This window comes from Hemitrygon akajei, chromosome 7 (genome assembly GCF_048418815.1).
Source record: "Hemitrygon akajei chromosome 7, sHemAka1.3, whole genome shotgun sequence".
Lineage (NCBI taxonomy): Eukaryota > Metazoa > Chordata > Chondrichthyes > Myliobatiformes > Dasyatidae > Hemitrygon > Hemitrygon akajei.
In genome coordinates this window covers 114,062,632-114,086,088 of record NC_133130.1, presented here as the reverse complement: position 1 = coordinate 114,086,088, position 23,457 = coordinate 114,062,632, and the positions used below count along the sequence as shown (strand labels likewise).

Sequence of the window (23,457 nt, the reverse complement as noted above, 5' to 3'; positions counted from 1 at the left end):
CACTATGGAGTCTCCAGTCACTACAGCTCTCCTTGCCTCCACCCTCTCCTGTTGTACATCAAAGCCAATCACTGTGCCACAGACCTGGCTACTGTGGCGCTGCCCTCCTCTGAAATGTTGTGTCTCTGTGACTACAACACTCTCACACTCTCTCCTGCTGATCAACTCTAATTCCATTTGCTTCACCAGTGCATGAAACTAGGCTCATGATCCCCTGCCAACCTCCCATATGAGGCCCATGTCTGCTCTGCCCACTGGACTGAGCTCATTGTCCATGGAAAAATGCTTCCTGACATCTCCTTTCAACAGGCTGACTCTAACTTTCAGCCCATTTCCCCTTGTTCTCGACTCTCCCACCAGGAGATGTTGTTTCTTTGTGCTTATCTGATCAGTTCCATGAATCCCAGTGCAGTATCAGTGTTGTGTTATTCTCTGTCATTGAAGTGCCGGTTTGTACTGGTGTTTAATGGTGGAGTGCAATGTTGGGTATGTACAGATCTGTGTGCTTACAGCACAGTGTGGAGATTTTTATATTTCTGTGTCCCGGTAGTGAAGGACTTGGTGTTGTAAAGGCCTGCTGACAGTTTCTGGACAGTGCAGTGTGGTGTGTTTCCATTGATTCCTTTCATTTCACTATAGGGATGTACAGGTCATATAGTGTAGTGTCAGTTATTGTATTGCTAAGTGTACAGGTGAGATGTGTGGGTCTGAAAAATGGATACGGCAAGGAAATGATTAACAATTAGGAATTTGTGGGTCCGTCCTGTTCTGAAGGTCTACCTGCGTTTTGGGCAAATTGACCCTTGATACCAGATAAGGGTAGAACAATGTGACTCCTGGTCTACCTGATAACATGGCCTGAAAGCAAACTAAAAGTGCTGATCTGTGTAAACGTAATTAATCACCTTGTCTCTAAAGAATGTTTTTATACATTGTTTGGTTGTAAGATTTATAGAGTGCATTGTCCCTGAGGAGGCAGAGGCTGATTGTTGAAAGTCACCCGACCAAAAGGTTAGGGTCGTGTAAACATTGGATTGGACACCTCGCCCCTACCAGCTGGACTGGGAGTTGGCAATAGGGCTATAAAAGGTGGGCAAGTTCTTTCCTGGGCAGACCACTCGCCTAGGTCCCACCTTCGGGCCGAGCAGCTGAACCGGTGCCAAGGACCTCCAGCATAGCCAGTCCACGGTCGATCGCCTGCCTCAGGGACCACGCAGACGTTGCCAAGTATACTCGGCAGTGTAGACTACTAGGGGTTGTTTAAGTTAGCCCTACCTATTAGCAGTGTAGGTAGTGTACAACATAAAGCATTTCTTGCAACTCTCTATTTTTCTTCTCTGTATTAACAATAGAGTGAGTCTCGGAGGAACAGCCAAGTCTGGGTCCATTTGTTTGAGCAAAACCAAATAGTTGCAGCATCCACTTGTTACGGTTATACTTACCTGGGTATCAGTTTTGTGGAACAGTTATCTGTCTCTGTGTAAAAACCAAGTATGTCCCACTGGTCCAGTACTGAGAATGTCCATGTATCTGTCTGACAAAAATAAAACCAGAAATTGTTGAGAATACTTCTTCAATGTAGACAGAGCTGTGAGTTATTCCAGCATTTTACATTTTTATTTCAGATTATCAGTTGTAAAGGTCTTTGCCATTATTTTACAGTGCCAGCTGTTGTAACTTCCTATACCCTTACTTTATGGTACTGGATGTTGTAACAGTCTGTGTCCTTTCAGAATGGTACTGGTAGTTCTAATGGTCTGTGCCCTCACTGTACAGTACCAGCTGTTGAACCAGTCTGTGTCCTTACTGTGCGGTACCAGCTGCTGTAACATTTGGTGCCCTTACTGTATGGTGCCATCTGTGGTAACGTTCTGTGGCTTTACAGATTGGTGCTGGCTATTGTAATGGTCAGTGCTCCTAATGAATGGGGTCAGTTGTTCAAATGGTCTATGCCATTACTGTATGGAACCAGCTGTTGTAATGCTCTGTGCCATCTGTAATAAAGGCCTGTGCCCTTACAGATTGGTATCAGTTATTATAACAGGCAGTGCTCTTAACTTACAGAACCGGCTGTTGTAATGGTCTTTGCCCTTACTGTACAGAGCCAGCTGTATAACGGTTGGTGCCCTTACTGTATGGTGCCATCTGTTGTAACAGTCTGTGCCTATATTGTATTGCACTGCCTATTGGAAAGGAATATCCCTTTTCTGTATAGTGCCACCCATGGTAAAGCTCTGTGCTCTTACAGATGGGTACTGGCTGTAGTAACAGTCAGTGCTCTTACTGAATGGCACTGGTTGCTTGAATGGTCGGTGCCCTTATTATTCGGAACTGACTGTTGTAATGGTCGGTGCCCTGACTGTACTGTTTAGTTTGTGATAATGGTCTGTGCCCTTACTGTATGGCAATGCCTGTCGTAACTTGTTGTGCCACTACTGTATGGTACCAGCTGTTGAAACTGTCTATGCCCTTACAGTACAGTATAAGCTGTTGTAACGGTCTGAGCTCTTATTGTACATTGCCGGCTGTTGTAACAGTGTGTGCCCTGACTGTATGGTACCAGCTGTTGTAACGATGTGTGTCTTTGCTACACGAAAACAAGTGTTGTAATGGTCTTTGCCCTTACAGATCAGTGCTGACTGTTGTAACATTTCTGCCCTTACTATAAGGAGCTGGTTGTTGTTGTTGTAATGGCCTATACTCTTACAGTATTGTTGTGGTCTGTGCCCTGACTGTGCGATACCATCTGTTCAAATGCTCTGTGCCCTTACTGTATGGAACCAGCTGTTGTAATAGTCGGTGCCTTTGCTGTATGCTGCCATTTGTTTCAATGCTCTGTTTAAAAGGTACACAAGTTTCCAAAAATAGATCTCCATTTAACTAATTATGTGACTTCTAGCACTAATTGGCTGAACCAGTAATGATTTGGTGTGTCATATTAAAAGGAGTGAATACTTATGCAATCAATTATTTTGTGTTTAATAATTATAATAAATTTAGACCAATTTGTACAAATTTGTTTTCACTTTGATACAAATATCTTTTTCTATTGCTCAGTGTCAAAAAAGCAAAATTAAATCCACTGTGATTCAATGTTGTAGAACAATAAAACATGAAAACTTCCAAGGGGGTGAATACTTTTTATAGGCACAGTATGCCCCTTTTCCGTATGATGTCATCTGTGGTTAAGGTGTGTGTACTTATAGCCAGTACCAAACTGTTGTAATGGTCAGTGCTCTTACTGAATGATACCATCTGTTTGAATGGTCTGTGTCCTAACTGTATGGAACTGGCTAATGTAAAGGTCTGTGCCCTTCATGTAGAGTTCCGGCTATGGTAACGGTCTGTGCTCTCACTGTATGGTGTCATCTGTTTTAAAGGTCCGTGCCCTGACTGCATGGTGTCAGCTGTTGTTAAGGTCTATGCCCTTATTGTATGGTGCCAGCTGTTGTGAAGTTCTGTGTACCTACAGCACAGTGTTGACTGTTACATAGAACATAGTGCCGTACAAAGAGAAGCACGTGGGGGATAGGGAGATCAATGCCAAGTGAATTGATATGCCAGCACATTTCAAGGTAAAGTAGAAGTAAAGAGCATTAAGTTGGATAAGTCCCCATGGCCTGACTTTAATTCTGAATATTATTTGTTTACTTTTTAGAATTTACACAATTTGTTCATTTTTGCACATCGGGTGTTTGACGATCTTTTTTAATGAGTTCTATCGAGATTCTTTGTCTCGTGGCTCCCACTAAGGAGATGAATCTTAAGGCTATATGTAGTATACATTGATAATAAATAGACTTTGAAGTTTTTTTCCCAAATGTCATATCCTTTTGGGGAATGACAGTTACTTTTCGCGCTTCTTTTGCTGCCGTCAGCTTATTGGAGAATCGGACAGCTCGCTGATTGGGTTATTCCACATCACCAATCGGAGAAAGCATTGCACCACCAATCGTAAGTGTCCTTCCGCAATCCTCCGGAAGCTATAAAATTAGTGAATACGGAAGCATTTCCTCATTCTTTGTGAAAGATCAGCTAAAATGAGTGGACGAGGAAAAACCGGAAAGGCCAAGAGCAAGCCCAAGTCTCGCTCGTCCCGGGCCGGACTGCAGTTCCCGGTGGGCCGTGTTCACAGGCTCCTGAGAAAGGGTAACTATGCTGAACGGGTGGGTGCCGGAGCCCCGGTCTATCTGGCTGCTGTGCTCGAGTATCTGACGGCTGAAATCCTCGAGTTGGCCGGTAACGCGGCCCGGGACAACAAGAAGACCCGCATCATCCCCAGACACCTGCAGCTGGCCGTCCGCAACGACGAGGAGCTCAACAAGCTGCTGGGAGGGGTGACCATCGCTCAGGGCGGGGTGCTGCCCAATATCCAGGCCGTGTTGTTGCCCAAGAAAAGCGGCGCGCCCGCCAACCCCAAGGGCAAGTAAAGAGATAAAGCGACAATTTAGAAACCCAAAGGCTCTTTTCAGAGCCACTCAGATTGTCTGTGGAAGGGCTGAGCACCGGCTGGGGTGGGTCCGGGGGATTTCCGTTCTGTGTCTGTCGTAGACAACAAGCAACTTAAACTCTGTCTAAAGCGCATCTCTTCCTCTGAAATAAAAAAAAATGTATTTATCTGCCCACTTTAAGAAATTGCCTCATTTTACGGAAAATTTAGTTTTTTTTGAAACCGTCGGCGCCGGCTCCTGCATGAATACAGGGCGGCGGTTGATTGGCGGTAAATCGTCTGATCTCATTGGTGAGTGAAAAGCCCAATAAAGAGCTCTATCACCAATGAACGGGCGGCAACTGGACAAGCGCCAAAACTAACGGACAGACCACCGGAAATCCTGAAATTTGAAAAGTCCGCCAAGAGCAAAATAAATCTATAGATCTGTCCGAATGTAAATAATTACAGATGTGTGAATAGGAGCCGTCACATGACCCTGAACCACTGATAATATTAAGTTTAATCTTCGAAGTATATTTATTTTTTACTCCAGCCCCAGAGATAACCTTGTCAATATTTTCTACTCCCTTCCAAGCTCAAATGACACATTTCCTGCGGCTCTGTGACTGAAACTGCACATAGTTCACCAACTCGTCTCAGGAATGTCTTGTGCTCAGTGCTCTGACTGGTGAAGGCAAACATATCAACTGTCTCTTCACCACCCTGTCTACCTACGTACTCACACCCCTTTGTCTCTCTGTTTTACAACACTCAGCAGGACCCGCCACTTATGAAGCAGGCACCACCCCAATCTAAATTACCAAACTGGCTCATTTTGTCCTTGTCTGAGTTAAATTCCATCTGCCATTTCCTTGCTTGTGTTCCTAATTAATCTATATTACAAACTTCAGAATTGTCCACTATACCTCCAATTTTGTGCCATCTGTTAAGCCATTTGCATTCTGATCCGAATCACCAATGCATATGAGAAACAAGAGAGCAGAGTGCTCTGATCTAAAACCAGAAGGGAGAATTCAAAAGGGGCCAAGCATGGAGGAGAACAGACATTTCAGAGGGTCACAAGAACTGGAGGAAGGTAGAAAGTGTCAGTGTGAGGCTACAGAAGAATTTGTCTTATTGTTTATTTATCCATGATTTAATAAACCTCTTTAAACTCCCACCTCATCTTCCTGTGCTGCAGAGAAAACAGCCTATCCGTGCTCTCATTGGAACTGAAGCCCTCCAGTCCCAGTCACTTCCTTGTGAATTTTTCTGTGTCCTTTCCAGCTGAATCACATCATTCCTGTAGCAAGGTGACCAGAACTACACACAATACCCCAATACAACCAACATCCTGTACAACTTCCCAGTGCATGTACTCAATGGCCTGATCAATGACAGCAAGACGAGCACTTTCTTCACCACCATGTCTACCTTTGTTGGCACTTTCAGGAATTGTATCCTGAGGCTCCTCCATTCTGCAATTAATCTTTTGCTCTGGTTTAACTGACTGAACATATAATGTTCAGCATTTGACTGAACTGAATTCCATCTGGCCCAATTTCATAGTTGTTCTATGATATATTCTCATCCAAATTGTCAATATATTCGAGAAACAAACTACACAGGACCTTCCCCAGCAGTACCACTGGTCACAGGCCTCCAATCTACTTCATTAAAAAAGTACATTTATTTCTCAGTATACAGACTCATATCATTAATATACAAGACAAACAACATGGGGCCGGGCACAGATCCCTGTAGCACACCACTGTCACAGGTCTCCGATCTGAAAAGGGTACGGAAATGTAGAGGCAGAAGAGGCCACAGAAGGAGGACGGCACAGCTGTGAGAGCTTGTCAGGATGTGAAGAGAGATTGAGCGGGTGAGGACCAAGGAGGGATGTGAGCCCGAGGATGGGAATGGGAAACCTGCACTATGGAGCTGGTGCAGTAAGGCACTGACAGACACTCACCGTTCCCAAATTAGCAGACGGGAAGAGATTATGCCCACTGTGGAGAAACACTCGTCCCACCAGACCCTACCCAGTCTGCTCGCATGCCTGCTTGGCAATGGCAGAGAGTAAGGAGCAGCTCATCTGATCCATTTGCTGTCTTATCCGGCTTTCCACATTAATCTGCAGAACCCAGAAGCCAATTACATCACATCTCGTCCTTCAAAACCTCAGCACGTAGAGACCAACCCCACTTCAGGTCAGCTGTCCGCCCACCCAGAGTAAATCCTCACCTCCACCTCCATCCTAAGCTAAACCCCCTACATGGGCCACACCATCCCGTTGCCACAGGAACGTCAGTCAGTGAGGTCACACACAATTCATCTTGGGAAGTGACCTCACATCACATGACATCCTGTCCACATACCGAGAGTCAGGGCAGAATGAACTGTCAATCAGAGAGCCTCTGTGGGCAGTCACTTTACAAAGGGGCATCTTGGGAATATTTTGGAATCTCATGTGGATAGGGTAGTGAAGAAAGCTTTTGGTATGCTGGCCTTTATAAATCAGAGCATTGAGTTTAGGAGTTGGGATGCAATATTAAAATTGTACAGGGCATTGGTAAGGCCGAATTTGGAGTATTGTGTACAGTTCTGGTCACCAAATTATAGGAAAGATGTCAACAAAATAGAGAGAGTACGGAGAAGATTTACTAGAATGTTACCTGGGTTTCAGCACTTAAGTTACAGGGAAAGGTTGAACAAGTTAGGTCTTTATTCTTTGCAGCATAGAAGGTTGAGGGGGGACTTGGTAGAGGTATTTGAAATTATGAGGGGGATAGATAGAGTTGACATGGATAGGTTTTTTCCATTGAGAGTAGGGGAGATTCAAACAAGAGGACGTGAGTTGACAGTTAGGGGGCTAAAGTTTAAGGGTAATACGAGGGGGAATTTCTTTACTCAGAGAGTGGTAGCTGTATGGAACGAGCTTCCAGTAGAAGTGATAGAGGCAGGTTTGGTATTGTCATTTAAAGTAAAATTGGATAGGTATATGGACAGGAAAGTAATGGAAGGTTATGGGCTGAGTGGGGGTCAGTGGGACTAGGTGAGAGTAAGCATTTGGCACAGACTAGAAGGGCTGAGATGACCTATTTCCATGCTGTTATTGTTATATGGTTATATGTTTAAATCTCTGGTTGGGAAAGGGAAAAAACAATTTGGCACTAGGACAGAAAGGACAATAATTCCACTCATTTGTGTTTTGAAAAAGAGAAAAAAGTCAAAAATGTTGAAAAATAAAGCAAGTTTAATTCAGCAAGGTTGATTTCTTTTTCAGAGCATATTTGATTTAATTAGTTTTAAATGACTAAATGGTTGAAATTTAAAACTAAAGCAGAGAATGCTGGATATTCTCAGCAGCTTAGGTAGCATCTATGGAAAGAGGAAGAGTGCGAACATTTCATGTACAATTTGGAAAGTGAGGGAAAAGAAAGTTCATTTTAATTTGCAGAAAAGATTGACAGAGAGATGCTTGGGATGATATAAATATCTATATAAACTAAGACTAGGTGGAAAGGGTTAATGGGGATGGAGAGATGATAAATACAATTATTGTATTGACCTGGTTTACATGATTCTAGTGGTAGGGGTTGATTGATTCTCACTATAACAGAATGTTACAGTACTATAACAGTCCATTTGGCCCATCATCTCTCTACCAGCCAGTGGGAAATCATCCATAATCTGATACTTGGCCTGTAGCCTTGAACATAGAAAACATGGAAGCATAGAAAACCTATAGCACAATACAGGCCCTTCGGCCCATGATGCTGTGCCTAACATGTTCTTATTTTAGAAATTACCTCGGGTTATCCATAGCCCTCTATTTTCCTAAGCTTCATGTTTGATGAGACATTTCTGAAATATCACCAGCGACTCTGACTCTATTTCCACCATTCTCTCTGGCAGTGTACTCCAGGTACTCTCTGTCTGGGTGCACCAGGACCTCCTCAGAAACTCTCACAGAACCCCTCTTGCACCCTCAATCTCACACCTCACCCCACCGTGTCCAGCACATCTATCTACTTCTGATATGGGGGAAGCTCTCTGCAACCTACCCGAACTCTACCCGACATGATTTTCTTTATCCAGAATCATATCCCCGCTAAAGTACGGATCAATATTTGTCTGTCATCTATATCAAGGATCTGGATGATCATGTGGTAAAACGGATCAGCACATTTGCAGATTTTTCCAGAATATCATCGGTTAATTTTCGGAGCATTGAGCATACATTTCAAGAGGTTTGGGTCAGTTATCCAGGGAGTTAAGGTGGTAATGTCACTGACCGACCTTCGATATCTCCTGTGCATCTGTTGTGTTTTTTTTCGGGCGCTGGGTTTCTGTTCCGTTGTGGCCAAACCGTTGGAAACTGGCGGTTGCGGATCATGAAGATGAGAAGCCGCTCTCCACTCTGTCTGTCACGGACTGTCTCCACCCCTCCCGTCTCTCTCTCTCTCTCTCTGTACCGCCCGTCACTCTGTCTCCTCCCCTCTCCCTCTCTGCGCGTGTCTCGGACAGGTCGGGGCGCTGTGTATAAAAGGAGACACCAGCAGACAGTTTGTTACTGAACAACGACTGGAGTAAAGCTGCATTATGTCTGGCAGAGGGAAAGGAGGCAAAGGACTTGGCAAAGGCGGAGCCAAGCGGCACCGTAAAGTGCTCCGTGATAACATCCAGGGCATCACCAAACCGGCCATCCGCCGTCTGGCTCGGCGTGGCGGCGTCAAGCGGATCTCGGGTCTGATCTACGAAGAGACCCGCGGGGTGCTGAAGGTTTTCCTGGAGAATGTGATCCGGGATGCGGTCACCTACACCGAGCACGCCAAGCGCAAGACTGTCACTGCCATGGATGTGGTGTACGCTCTGAAACGCCAGGGCCGCACTCTCTATGGCTTCGGCGGTTGAGCAACTCTTCGTTCTTCCAAACACAAAACAAAGGCTCTTTTAAGAGCCGCCCACCAACTCACGGAGAGAGCAGTGACCGGGGATTTATTATGCGATAAGATTTAAAACAAAGTGTGGTCAAGTTGTCATGAAATTATTGACAACTATCCTATGAAGGGGGAAGGCTGGACATTAGGGCTGAGGGGGAAATGGATCAGCCATGATGAAATGGTGTGGAGCAGACTCGATGGGCCAAATGGCCTAATTCTGCTTCTATATTTTATGGTCTTAGGATTTGAACCCGATTCTCATTTGAGCACAATGACACAAGCACAGAGCGTTGACAGTATCCCGGATGGCTTGCAATTCGAAAAGCCCGCCGGAAAGTTTTAAACGGTAGTCTGCAAAAATAAGCATTGACTCATTAATTCGATCAATATGATTTTACAGTAATGCACAAGTGTTAATTAACTCACCAGTTTGAATGTTTCTGGACATTTAATTGCGAAAGCCGATCCAGTTTATACTCGCGGTCTGTGTATATACGTCATCAGATTCTGCATTGGTCTCTCTTAAACTCGGTCTAAGGCGAGTTTGCAATGTGAAAAATAAGTTGTTCTGTGAAAGGAAGTGTCTGCAGACTGATGTGTCCCTGTGAATTGATCATGTACAGTACTGGACTAGAAATGTGACGGGGAGAGTATTAAAACCCATTCTCCACGACAGTAACAACCGCAGATACCCAGAAAACTTGGCGATAACCAACTGTACACGGCAGGCGTGTGGGGACAGAGACACCCTGACGGCGAGGGTGTTCGCGCTGCAGTTAACCCAACGGCACCGAACTGCTGATTCTCAGTGTTGATCGGGTCCGGCCGTGTCGGAGTCTCTAGAAACCGGGATGTCTTGTTGAACAAAATTTCACAAAACAGCGGAAGGTTAGAGGAAATCGGCGTGTCGATAACACAAAAGCTAAGTGAATAGGAAATGACAGCCCTTTCCACTGCTGAGTTAGTGGCTCTTAAAAGAGCCTTTTGTTGTGCTTGGTGCCGAGGCCGGATTCAGGCGCGCTCCCCACGGATGCGGCGGGCCAGCTGGATGTCCTTGGGCATGATGGTGACTCGCTTGGCGTGGATGGCGCACAGGTTGGTGTCCTCAAACAGCCCCACCAGGTAAGCTTCACTGGCCTCCTGCAGGGCCATGACGGCCGAGCTCTGGAAGCGCAGGTCGGTCTTGAAGTCCTGAGCGATTTCCCGCACCAGGCGCTGGAAGGGCAATTTGCGGATGAGCAGCTCGGTGGATTTCTGGTAGCGCCGGATCTCCCTCAGAGCCACGGTGCCGGGCCGGTAGCGATGGGGCTTCTTCACTCCGCCCGTGGCTGGAGCACTTTTCCGCGCCGCTTTGGTGGCCAGCTGTTTGCGGGGAGCTTTCCCTCCGGTGGATTTGCGCGCTGTTTGCTTGGTCCGGGCCATTCTCCTTCAGCAGTCCGAATAATCTGAGCGACGGAAATTGAAATGTCGGAGAGGAGTTGGTGACTGGCTTTTAAAGGGTTGATGAAGGGCCGCCCAATTCCCTCTGATTGGTTGTAAGGGAGATGTCTATTAAGGGGTTTCAGTGCTGCAATTGGCTGCACATTTTCCTTCATTAGTTTGAAGCTGACTGGGGGTGGGGAGGTGGTTTCAGTTTTGGGTATTCTCTCCGTTGAAAAATTACCGGAAGTCTTTATTCCTTCTACCAGAGTGCATGGCCTCCATTATTTTCCAGCTGCCATTCTCTGACCATTCTCCCAATCTGTCTCAGTCCTTCTGCGACACCCTGCCTTAACAACTCTCCTTGTAACACCACCTATCTTCATATCGTCCACAAACCTGACCACAAAGCCATCAATGCCAACGTCCAAATTATTAACATGTAATGTGAAAAGAAGCGGTCCGAACACTGACACGTGTGGAACACCACTTGTCTCAGACAGTCAACGAGAAAAGGCCCCCTGTATTCTTCCTCCTTTCCTCCTGCCAGTCAGCCAATCTTCTGTCCATGTTGGTACCTTTCTTGAATTATCATGGACTGATAAATTGTTAAGCAGCCTCATGAGTGGCACCTTGTCAAAGGCCTTCTGAAAATCCAAGTGAAATGTGTCCACTGACCCTCCTTTGTCTTCCTGTCTGTTATTTCCTCAAAGAATTCCAACCAAGACCAAGGAGATGGTGGTGGACTTTAGGAGATCTAGGCCTCATATGGAGCCAGTGATCATTAATGGAGAATGTGTTTAGCAGGTTAAGACCTACAAGTATCTGGGAGTACAGTTAGACGAGAAGCTAGACTGGACTGCCAACACAGATGCCTTGTGCAGGAAGGCACAGAGTCGCCTGTACTTCCTAAGAAGGTTGGCGTCATTCAATGTCTGTAGTGAGATGCTGAAGATGTTCTATAGGTCAGTTGTGGAGAGCGCCCTCTTCTTTGTGGTGGCGTGTTGGGGAGGAAGCATTAAGAAGAGGGACGCCTCACGTCTTATAAGCTGGTAAGGAAGGCGGGCTCTGTCGTGGGCAAAGTACTGGAGAGTTTAACATCGGTAGCTGAGCAGGCTACGGTCAATTATGGAAAACTCTGAACATCCTCTACATAGCACCATCCAGAGACAGAGAAGCAGTTTCAGCGACAGGTTACTATCGATGCAATGCTCCTCAGACAGGATGAAGAGGTCAATACTCCCCAATGCCATTAGGCTTTACAATTCTACCACCAGGACTTAAGAACTTTTTAAAAGCTATTATTAATGCTTTTTGAGATAGTGATTTAGATGCATATCATATTTTTTTACTGAGTTAAGTATTGTATGTAATTAGTTTTGCTACAACAAGTGTATGGGACATTGGAAAAAAAGTTGAATTTCCCCATGGGGATGAATAAAGTATCTATCTATCTATCTATCTATCTATCTAGACTACCCTTGCAAGAAATCATGCTAACTTGACTTCAAAACCTCATCCTTCATAATGGAAACCAGCAACTTCACTACCACTGAAGTGTGGTCAATTGGCCTATAATTTCCTTTCCTCCGCCTTTTACCTTTCCAAAGAGTGGAGTGATATTTGCAATTTTCCTGTCCTTCTGGACCATTCCTGAATCTGGTGATTCATGAAAGATCATTTCTAATGCCTCTACAATCTCTTCAGCTTCCTCTTTTAGAATATTGGGGTGTGGTCCATCTGGTCTAGGTTACCTACCTATGTTCAGAGGGTTCAGCTTTCCAAGCACCTTCTCCTTAGTATTAGTAATTGCACTCTTCTGTCCCATGGCACTTGAAATTCTGGCATGTTGCTAGTATCATCCACAGTGAAGTCTGACGCATTATTAAGTTCATTCACCATTTTTGTCCCCCATTACCATCTCTCCAGCATAATTTTCCAGTGGTCTGATATCCACTCTCATCTCTCCTTTACTCTATATACCTGAGAAATGTTTTGGTATCCTATTTATAATATTTACCTCCATACTTAATCTTTTCTCTCCAATGGGTTTTTAGTTTCCTTCTGTTTGTTTTTGAAAGCTTCCCAATCCTTTAACCTCCCACAACTTTATCTGCTCTCTGTTTTGCTTTTATGCTGTCTTTGACTTCCCTGGTCAGCCATAGTCACCTCATCATCTCTTTAGAATACCACTTCATCTTTGGTATGTTTCTATCTTACGCCTTCTGACACGCCCCCAGAAACTCCAGACCTTGCTGTTCTGTCGTCATTCTTTCTTCAATCAACTTAGCTGGGTCCTCTCTCAGGCCTCTGTAATTTCCCTAGCACTACAGTAATGATACATCTGACTTTATCTTATCCGTCTGAAACTGCATGATGAAGTCTATCATATAATGATTACTAGCACTGAAGGGTTCCCTTACCTTAAGCTCCATAATCATATCTGGTTCATCATGGATCATCCAATCCAGAATTGTCTTTGCCTGAGTGGGCTCAACCATGAGCTAATCTAAATAGCAATCTCATAGGCATTTTGCAAATTCCATCTCTTAAGATCCAGCATCAAATTGATTTTCCCAATCTACCTGCATACTGAAATTCCCCAGACTACCAGAACATTTCCTTTTTTACATGCCTTTTCCATATCCCATTGTAATTAGTATCCCACATCCTGGCTACCATTTGGAGTCCTGTATTTTATGATCTTCTTTCAGCCATGTCTCAAAGATGGGGTCAAAGTATAGGAGCCAATATAAATGTTGGACAGACTTATTTTTTTCATAGAATATCAGAGGCAGAGAAAGGAAGCAACAGAGGTTTTTAAAATTATGAGAGGAATAGATGGGGGTAGATCATTAGAATCTTTTTCCCCATGGTAGAAATGTCAAGCACCAATGAAATGACATGCTTTAAGGTTAGCTAGTAATAGAAACAGACAGTTTGCTGGAGTTTAAAAGGGTTTTATATGGACATGTGAATATGAAGGGGTTGGGGGGATATGGATGATATACAGAAGGGGGACAAGTAGTATAAATTGACATCCTGATTAGCACTATATCATGGGTCAAATGGCCTGTATTGTTCATTGTTCCTAGAGCTCAAGAGGGAATTAAGATGGCCAAAAGGGAAAATGAAAGGTCATGATGAAGATTCAAGAAAATTTTATTTGCAAACCTCAGGTTCAGTTTGCATGTTTGTCTAGGGGAAGAGAGCTTTTGCCCCTGCTAAAGTGAGAAATCTCATTTGTGTGGATGCTGTGTGATGTGTTGCCGGGTTACAAAGAATCAGGGAGTCCCCGAAGTTGAATGAATCAGCGGTCAGCTTTCACCCTTTTTCCAATAGTTTCTCCCTGGCTTGTCTGACAGGGACACTAGACATTACTGTCACTGGGAACAGAACAGATGAACCAGGGGCATCCCCTTCTTGGAGGTGACCTCCCTCTTAGTATAGTCCCTGACAATCACTGCCAGCCTGCTTGACTTTACAACCGAGGGCTTCTGCAATTCGGGCCTCACCAGTACCCCAGCAGGAAATCCAGATTCCCCCTTGAGGTCTTCCCCAGAGTTCACTGAGGGGGCCTTGCCCTCAGGCACATCGGGAAGTTTGGGGGTCCCCATCACTTGCTACTTCCCTGAGCCGGACCACCAGTGTCTTTGACTGGGTGAACCACACAGTCCCTCATTTAAATTCGGTATCTGGCCCAATGCAGCCATGCACGTCCTCAAAAGCAGCTCAAAACACTGGGTGCATGGACAATGTTCCCAGAAAGCTCTCTCCATCCTTCTCCTTGCAGACTCCCACGAGCCTCCTCACAAGAGGGTGTTGGTCCCCACCTTTCATTACTGGAATCATTCCACTGGACCCTTTCGAATGCCAGCACATTTTTTCTGAAATAAGGGGACCACAAGTGTTCATAATACTCCAAGTTCGGTGTGGCCAGTCACTCATAAAGCCTTAGCATTATATCCTTGCTGTTATATTCTCGTCCTCTCAAATAAATTGCTAACATTGATTGCAATTGTCTTCCTTAACATTGACTGTACCTGCATGTTAACCTTTAGGATATCCTGCACAAGAACGCCCAGTCCCCTTGCACCTCAGATTTTTTAAAAATTGTATTTTTGTGAGGGTGAAGGGCAATTTTAGCAGATTCAGGGATTCCTGGGCGTGAAGTGGTATCAAAGTTCCAGTGAAATAATAAGAAGCATGTGGTAGATAATGGGCAATGGGAAGGAAATGCAAGACGTTCCTTCTCTCCGCTCGCCTCAGATCTCCCTTAGGCAAGGTTACACCTGCTTATCCCACCAATCAAGGTCACATGAAGCCATGGGAGCAGGTGGTGGATAGTCATATGAGCAGGGGGTGCATATCACATCCTTGTTTTGTGATCACTGATGCCAGGTAGACAATTTCTGAACAGCATTGATAATTGCTAAGGTCACTATCTTGTAAAGTCACAACTGAAAAGAAGTCAATCGCAAACCACTTCTGTTGAACAATTTGCCAAGAACAATCATGATCATGGATAGAGCAAAGATTAAGAATATATTCAGATGAAAGAGAAATGGAAGACCATGATCACCAACATCATATGAAACAGCACATAATGATGATGCGACAGGGAAAGAGCATTGAGGAATAGGGAGGCCCTTCAGCAGTATGGAGAATTTGCAGTGTTTACATGCCATGTGTTTACCTGTGCCATGTCTGACTGATGCCCAGTTGAATTTATGCCCCTCTCCTTCATGGGTAGAGAAATTTGAAGGATGATGACAAGTCACAAATTATCAGTGGCAACCAAGATTAAGGGAATGCTCAAATAAATGTTAATATAACCATTGATGAGTTGGGTTGGGTTGTTCTCCGATATTGGCAATTTACTTACAAACTTCTCACCAAACAAGGGGACATCATCGGTGAGCTGTAAATTGTGGTGTGCCATCTGAATGCCTGGTCTTTATATACTTATCAGTCAGGTGACTGGTCATCATTTCAGTAACTTACTTGAGTTATGGAGAGGGAATCTGGTTGCTGATTGGTTATGTGATGAATTCCATTCATTGTAGTCTGGCATTTTGCCTGCGTCGTTTCATAAATAGGATTGTGGTCTACAGGTTGGTTCACCATGCTTCTAGGAATTCTCTTGCCGTGTTTGCTTGCACCATGATGTTCGCTGATGCCCAGTCCAATTTGTGCCCTTTTGTTCTTCATGGATAGAGACTACGAGAGTTGGTCAACCAGTTGATGTTCATGGATATGTGTGGTTAGTTTTCTCCCAGTTTGGCAGACATAATATTTGCTGCAGTCCCTGCATTGGGTTTTGTAGACCATATTTTCTCATATAATAGCTTAGCTCATTCATTTGGTCTGCAAAGTACTCTCCTTAACATTGCTATTGGCTTTTGCACGACTGCAGTGCTATGTTCTTAGAGCAGCTGGCCCATCATTTCTGAGATATTGTGAATATATGGAAGGACAAACCATTCGGTCACCACTTGGCTGGAGAATTCTCAACCTCTTAGGCATCTTCCTATGAAGTTCAGTCTGTTTCAGACGAATCCTTTAAAGAAATGTTTCTCCTCATCAGTCTTCAGTTACACCATGCTGAAAGTTGTCTCTGCTCCTTGGAGCAAAGTTTTGATGTGGCTCATTTGGGTGGTTTGCTATGATAATTAACGAGTGTATGAAGATGAAGAGAGTAACTAAGGAGAGAGTGGGGTCTGTTATGGAGCAAAATAACAACTTGTGTATGGGGCAAGAGGAGGTGGACAGGGCGTGAAGTGAATAGTTCTCAGCTGTATTCACTAAGGAGAAAGGCCATGTACTTGGTAATTTCAGTTGGTGCAGTGATTAGATCCCTCACTGCTGTGACCACTTCAGTCAAATCTCTCTGAAACTGTTCCATCTTTCCCAGACATGGACATGGTTCTCCAGCTGTGACCGTACCAGTGGTGTAGAAAGGTTCACCCTCTCCATGCATCCTCTACAAGCAGAGGTTTTGTGGACTTGTATTTTGTTCCCTGGAACATAGGAGATTTAGGAGAGAACTGATTGATGTATACAAGATTATGAGGGGCACACAGAAGGTAAAAGTGCATTCCCAGGAAAGGGGTATTAATAACAAGAGAACAATAGATTCAGATCAGAGGTGTGAGATTTATAAGGAGATCAGAGGCAGCTTCTTCACACAAAAGGTGGACTGCATTTGGAATGAGCTGCCAGAAATGGTGGTTGAGGCAGGCACATGAGCAATATTTAAAAACAATCTAGATAAATAGATGGCAAGGAGACATTTTGAGTCTATGGGCTAAACATGAACAGGTGGGACTAGCTCACTGGAAACACAGAATGGACAGGTTGGTTGAAGGGCCAGTTTCCATGCTCTTTGACTCCATGTATGTCCTAGAAAGTCATCTGAAAGAATACACCACGTCCACTGGGCTTACTTATTGAGTTTACTGGTACCCACTTGAGAAAGGAAACTTGAGACTGCAGATGCTGGAATCTGGTGCATTGAACAATCTCTGCTGGAGGAACAGTGGACTGAGCAGCATCTGTGGGTTTGATGAATTGTCAATGCTTCAGCTGCAGTGGGTCACCCCCACCAGCCACATCTCCTGATCCCCTTCCCGTTCTGTCTTCTGCAGAGGCCACTCATACTCCTGTTTCTGTGACTCCAGCCATAATTTGAGAAGAGTGACCCGTTCATAATGTTCTGTACTCCATCCACAGTTTGAGAGGAGAGACCTTTCCATAATCTGATGTGTTTTCACAGAAGTCCATGATCATACGATTTGTAATTGATTGAGGCTTTAGAGTATTGGTTAGTTTCATTTTTTTCTTTGGCGGGCTTTTCAAATTTCAGGTGGGGGGAGGCAGTTATTTTCCGCGCTTCTCTGGCGCCGTCTGATCGTTGGAGAATCGGACAGCTCGCTGATTGGGTAATTTTACATTGCTATTCGGAGAAGGCGCGGCACCGGGGATCGCGAGATGATTTCCTTATTCTCTGCGTGGTGATTTGCGAGATGTATCATTCTCTCTATCAGATATTTTACCAATAATGAGTAGATAATCTCGCGCTCGGCCATGAATTTCCTGGAGTATTGGGGAGCGGTTTTAATCAGCGAGCGAACAGGATCATAGATACTCCAAACTAATTTTAGACCCCTGTTTATGAAAAGCACGCCAAGTTTAATCCTTTAAACCAAAAAAAATGAAGATGCGTGAATACGATTGATAATCACATGATCCCCACTCATTTACAATAAGGACAGGGTGTAACACCCTCACGTATGTGATATTACAGTATTTGATTTTAATCTGCACCTTCATTACTTTAGTAACCGATTAGTACAAACTGATAGCAGCCAAGTACAACGCATCAGACTGGATGGGTCACCACATACAATCTACAGTCGTAGCAAAGTCTGCGTCGGACTGTAGTGTGAAAGGAGCCCGAGTGAACCTGTTATGATCGAGGATTCAGGGTTTTTACAACACAGGGTCACATCTGCACCTGTCTTTTTGTGCAGCTTTGTGAGTGGGAAAAAAAATCGCGACAAGCTGACGGATGTAAGAGGGCAAAATGTCACATAGTGTAGTGAAGCAACACAAGGATTGTACGGTGTGATGGAATATTTACTCAACAGTAACAAAGTTAGAATTACCTTTTCTGTAAAAGCTTTCAAAGACAAGTTTGTTGCGATTCAAACTCGAAATTTAGTAAAACTCTTCCATGGAGATTGTGAGTGGCTCTTAAAAGAGCCGTTGGGTTTACGTCAGCACTTTCTGCGGCTTCACTTGGAGCTGGTGTACTTGGTCACCGCCTTTGTACCTTCCGACACGGCGTGCTTGGCCAGCTCCCCGGGCAGCAACAGGCGCACGGCGGTCTGGATCTCCCGAGAGGTGATGGTCGAACGCTTGTTGTAATGAGCCAAGCGGGAAGCCTCGCCCGCAATGCGCTCGAAAATATCGTTCACGAATGAATTCATAATGCTCATGGCCTTCGAGGAGATGCCGGTATCGGGGTGAACTTGTTTCATTACCTTGTAGACGTAGATGGAGTAAGTCTCCCTTCTTGTCTTCCTGCGCTTCTTACCGCCCTTGGCTTGCGCTTTGGACACGGTTTTCTTGGCGCCCTTCTTGGAAGCTTTCGACGGATCAGGCATTTCTTCAGTCAGTTTCGGACCTGGAAATAAGCGAAACTAACTCACAGCGCCGATTAAATAGACAGTATGCTCCGCCCTATGCTAATAAGGAATCGGAACAAAAACGTTCTCATTGGTAGGTTTCCATCTAACCTTTTAATTGGAGAATGTGAACAGACCAAATGCACCCCATACCCATTGATAACGAGAAAGCGGATCTCCCAGTGGCTACCCATTTCAATTCTAATGGAGAAATAATGGACTCAATCTTCTATTATGTTCGGGTGGATGGTTTGACATGTGTGGATTAAACCTTATGCAAAACCTTACAGTTCTTATGCAATAAAATTCTAGAGGTGGCTTTATCAAGCCAGAGGGAATAATCATTTGTCAGTTCTCAGGTCTGATTGAGAGAACAACCTTCAGGTGACGAGGGTCATGGTAAGATTACAGTTCTCAGATACTCATGTGAATATTGAGTGGAGCAGTGATTGATACAAAAGGTAAATCGATTGGGATGGCCATACCAAGCGTTTCTCAAAGGTTGCTTCCATCATTATAAACTGTCCACAGGAGGATCTGGTACATGGGGAGAGGAGAATGGAAAGGGAACTAAAAAACACGGGTAGAGTTTCTGTCAGGACCTCGGCCCTTTCAGAGTTTTCAAAACTACTAGAAAACTGACCACCCCACAACCTCAAGATGCTGACACTACACAAACGCCTAAATGTAATGAGACCAGCATTACACAAAGTGGGTAGGATTCATGTCAAACATGCGGGGAAATTTGTCACTTGGGTACCAGGATACCAGCACTTGCAGGTAATTTTTACTCTAACTGAAATAATGGTGCTCGCCTACGAGACAGTTATTTACTCATCTGCTTGGGAGTCTACCTCTCAGGAGTGAGTTTAAATGAGTTAGAAATAGAAGGAAGAGAGGCCTGTTGGAATCAGTGGGAGCAAGTTATGCATCAGGCTAACAATGCTCAATACCTTAGATTTAGCCAAATTAGAAAATCAGGTACAGAAAATGTGGGGTATTACTGGGGAAAAGAATCAAGATCAGATACAAGCAATCAGATTGTTCATGGTTCATCCCAGGTAACTCTGGACGCACTTACATTTCTGAAGCTCATTCAAGATACAATGAATCAGATGACTGACCACATTGACCTGATTTTTAAGGAAATGTATAAAACTGACGTTTGTGCTACACATGCTAGTTGGTTGCTTGCCATGATTGACACAAATTTATTACAACAATACAAATCAAATACCAACTAAAATGATGGAAAGAATTTAACCTACCCTTTGAAAAGGGTTCACAATGTGGACAAATACCATGCAAATACCATACCCACCAGCACAAGCTATTGTTAGGAATGGCACTAGGAAAGTGATAGATTTATCAATGGTGGGACCACTGGGGTTTCTCACGTTATATGGATTACTCCTTAGTAATAATGATCAAAGAGGCACCGAGAGAATCTCTATTTACTGATAAGTAAACATATTTAAGACACGGTTCGGTACATTTTTGCATACTAGGGGAATTAGGGGTTAAGGGGAAAAGGCAGGTAGGTGGAGATGAGTTCATGGCCAGATCAGCTGTGATCTTATTGAATGGCGGAGCAGGCTTGATGGGCCAGATGGCCTTCTCCGGCTCCTATTTCTTATGCTCTTATGTAAGTACTGTAACTTTATTATCTCAACTACAATGCACATGAATTTAGACAACCAAATACCTATGTGCTTACCTACAAAGTTTCCTTGACCCTCCATGAACAGTCAAGGAATATAAAAAGTAATACCCAGGAAAGGAGTCTATGCTGGCCAGTTTTTCCTCGCGGTCCCACTCCATTCCCCACATGATGACACAGATACACTGGAAGGAAATCTGATGATGACATTGTGATTCTGCGTCAAGTGTTTCAGAAGGCAGATGGTACTCAATGCGACCATTCCCATTGCACGGCTAAGTTCCTCCCATATAGTCTCACTGGACAATCCCACAGGAATAACCTCTCTAAGTACCATCATGATGTTCTCCCCAATCAAAAACACAACTCCTCCTCTACTCTTATCTCCTTCTCCATCCTGCCTGTGGCTCTGTACCCTGGAACATTGTGCGGCCAGTCCTGCCCCTTCCTTAAACGTGTTCTGTCACAAATATCTCGGTCTCATTTACAAATCCATGCCCTTAGTTCATCTGCCTGACTTGTCAAATTTCTTATCTACTCATCTTGTTCACTTTAAAATTTCTATTGGCCTCAACCTGCTCATCTACCACACTACCACATTGCATCCTATGCCATTGCCAGACTGACTTAAACCCTCCCAACTAGTGTTAGCATATCTCCCCACTTGGATATTGGTCTCCCTCCAGTTCATATGCAACTCATCCCTCTTGTACAGGTCACCTCTGCCCTAGGAGAGATCTTAATGGTCTCAGAACCTGAACTGTTCCCTCCTGCACCAGCCTCTCGGTCACAACATCATCTACACAGACCTCCTATTCCTACCCCACCAGCTCAGGGCATGGGGAATAATCCATAGATCATCTTGAGCTCCAACTTTTAATCCTTTATCTTCCTGCCTCATTCCCTACAATCATTCTGCAGGTCCTCACTCATTTTGTTCCAGTGTCATTGGTTCCAACCTCTGTCAGTTCACTCTTCCTCAGCAGATTCTTCTGTAACCCATTGGAATCATCCTTTGCCCTGACATCCCAGAGATAACACACCACACTAGAGTCTCATTCACAGCCACATAATCTCCTGTCCACCCCCCTCACTATGGAGTCTCCAGTCACTACAGCTCTCCTTGTCTCTGCCATTTCATTGAAATCAATCACTGTGCCACAGATCTGGCTACTGCGGCTGCTGCTCTCCTCTGAAATGTTGTGTCTCTGTGACTACAACACTCTCACACTCTCTCCTACTAATCAACTCTAATTCCATTTGCTTCACCAGTGCATGAAACTAGGTTCATGATCCCCTGCCAACCTCCCATATGAGGCCCATGTCTGCTCTGCCCACTGGACTGAGCTCATTGTACATGGAAAAATGCTTCCTGACATCTCCTTTCAACAGACTGACTCTAACTTTCAGCCCATTTCCCCTTGTTCTCGACTCTCCCACCAGGAGATGTTGTTTCTTTGTGCTTATCTGATCAGTTCCATGAATCCCAGTCCAGTATCAGTGTTGTGTTATTCTCTGTCATTGAAGTGCTGGTGTTTAATAGTGGAGTGCAATGTTGGGTATGTACAGGTCTGTATGCTTACAGTACATTGTGGAGAGTTTTATAGTTCTCTGTCCTGATAGTCAAGGACAAGTGTCTTTTTCTATTGCTCAGTGTCAAAAACCCAAATTAAATCGACTGTGATTCAATGTTGTAGAACAATAAAACATGAAAACTTACAAGGGGTGAATACTTTTTATAGGCACAGTATGTCCCTTTTCTGTATGATGCCATCTGTGGTTAAGGTGTGTGTACTTATAGCCAGTACCAAACTGTTGTAATGGTCAGTACTCTTACTGAATGATACAATCTGTTTGAATGGTTTATGACCTTACTGTATGGAACTGGCTGTCGTAATGGTCTGTGCCCATACCATATGGTACCAGGTGTTGAAATAGTCTGTTCCCTCACTGTACAGTAATGTATGTACAGTACTGTATGGAACTGGCTGAATTTTTCCAAATTTCATGTCCTTTTTGGGAGTGACAGTTATTTTTGGCACTTCTTTTGCTGCGGTCTGATCATTGGAGAATCAGACAGCTCGCTGATTGGGTGATTCCACATCACCAATCGGAGAAAACATTGCACCACCAATCGTAAGTGTCCCTCCGCAATCCTCCAGACGCTATAAAATGGGTGAATGCGGAAACATTTTTTCATTCTCTGTAAAGGAACTTGCTAAAATGAGTGGACGAGGAAAAACCGGAAAGGCCAAGAGCAAGCCCAAGTCTCGCTCGTCCCGGGCCGGACTGCAGTTCCCGGTGGGCCGTGTTCACAGGCTCCTGAGAAAGGGTAACTATGCTGAGCGGGTGGGTGCCGGAGCCCCGGTCTATCTGGCTGCTGTGCTCGAGTATCTGACGGCTGAAATCCTCGAGTTGGCCGGTAACGCGGCCCGGGACAACAAGAAGACCCGCATCATCCCCAGACACCTGCAGCTGGCCGTCCGCAACGACGAGGAGCTCAACAAGCTGCTGGGACGGGTGACCATCGCTCAGGGCGGGGTGCTGCCCAATATCCAGGCCGTGTTGTTGCCCAAGAAAAGCGGCGCGCCCGCCAACCCCAAGGGCAAGTAAAGCGATAAAGCGACAATTTAGAAACCCAAAGGCTCTTTTCAGGGCCACTCAGATTGTCTGTGGAAGGGCTGAGCACCGGCTGGGGTGGGTCTGGGGATTTCTGTTTTGGGTGTCTGTAGTAGACAAGCAACTTAAACTCCTGGTCTAAGTCGCTTTTCCCCCCTGAAAATAAACAGTATTTTTCTGCACAAGAAA

General features: G+C 44.7%; 3 protein-coding genes across 3 annotated transcripts; 2 read left to right on the top strand and 1 right to left on the bottom strand.

The window, feature by feature from the left end:
- The first annotated feature begins 4,009 nt into the window (after window positions 1–4,009).
- On the top strand, window positions 4,010–23,457 carry LOC140730145 (uncharacterized). The gene is made up of 5 exons (XM_073050277.1): window positions 4,010–4,427; window positions 6,576–6,667; window positions 10,386–10,677; window positions 18,583–18,725; window positions 22,812–23,457. The coding sequence occupies exons 1-5, from the start codon at window positions 4,041–4,043 to the stop codon at window positions 23,260–23,262; spliced, it is 1,365 nt and encodes a 454-aa protein (XP_072906378.1). The 5' UTR covers window positions 4,010–4,040; the 3' UTR covers window positions 23,263–23,457.
- Window positions 9,041–9,384, top strand: LOC140730837 (histone H4). Its single transcript, XM_073051779.1, has one exon. It carries the CDS (start codon window positions 9,041–9,043, stop codon window positions 9,350–9,352), a length of 312 nt encoding a protein of 103 aa, XP_072907880.1. The 3' UTR covers window positions 9,353–9,384.
- LOC140730836 (histone H2B 8) lies at window positions 16,937–18,999 on the bottom strand. The gene has a single exon (XM_073051778.1). It carries the CDS (start codon window positions 18,966–18,968, stop codon window positions 18,597–18,599), a length of 372 nt encoding a protein of 123 aa, XP_072907879.1. The 5' UTR covers window positions 18,969–18,999; the 3' UTR covers window positions 16,937–18,596.

Coding starts and splice junctions, on each gene's coding strand:
- LOC140730837 (XM_073051779.1), top strand. CDS start 9,041: ATGTCTGGCAGAGGGAAAGGAGGCAAAGGACTTGGCAAAGGCGGAGCC.
- LOC140730836 (XM_073051778.1), bottom strand. CDS start 18,968: ATGCCTGATCCGTCGAAAGCTTCCAAGAAGGGCGCCAAGAAAACCGTG.
- LOC140730145 (XM_073050277.1), top strand. CDS start 4,041: ATGAGTGGACGAGGAAAAACCGGAAAGGCCAAGAGCAAGCCCAAGTCT. Junction 4,428..6,575: donor CCGCCAACCCCAAGGGCAAG/TAAAGAGATAAA, acceptor ATTAATCTGCAG/AACCCAGAAGCCAATTACAT. Junction 18,726..22,811: donor GTGATGGTCGAACGCTTGTT/GTAATGAGCCAA, acceptor GCAATCCTCCAG/ACGCTATAAAATGGGTGAAT.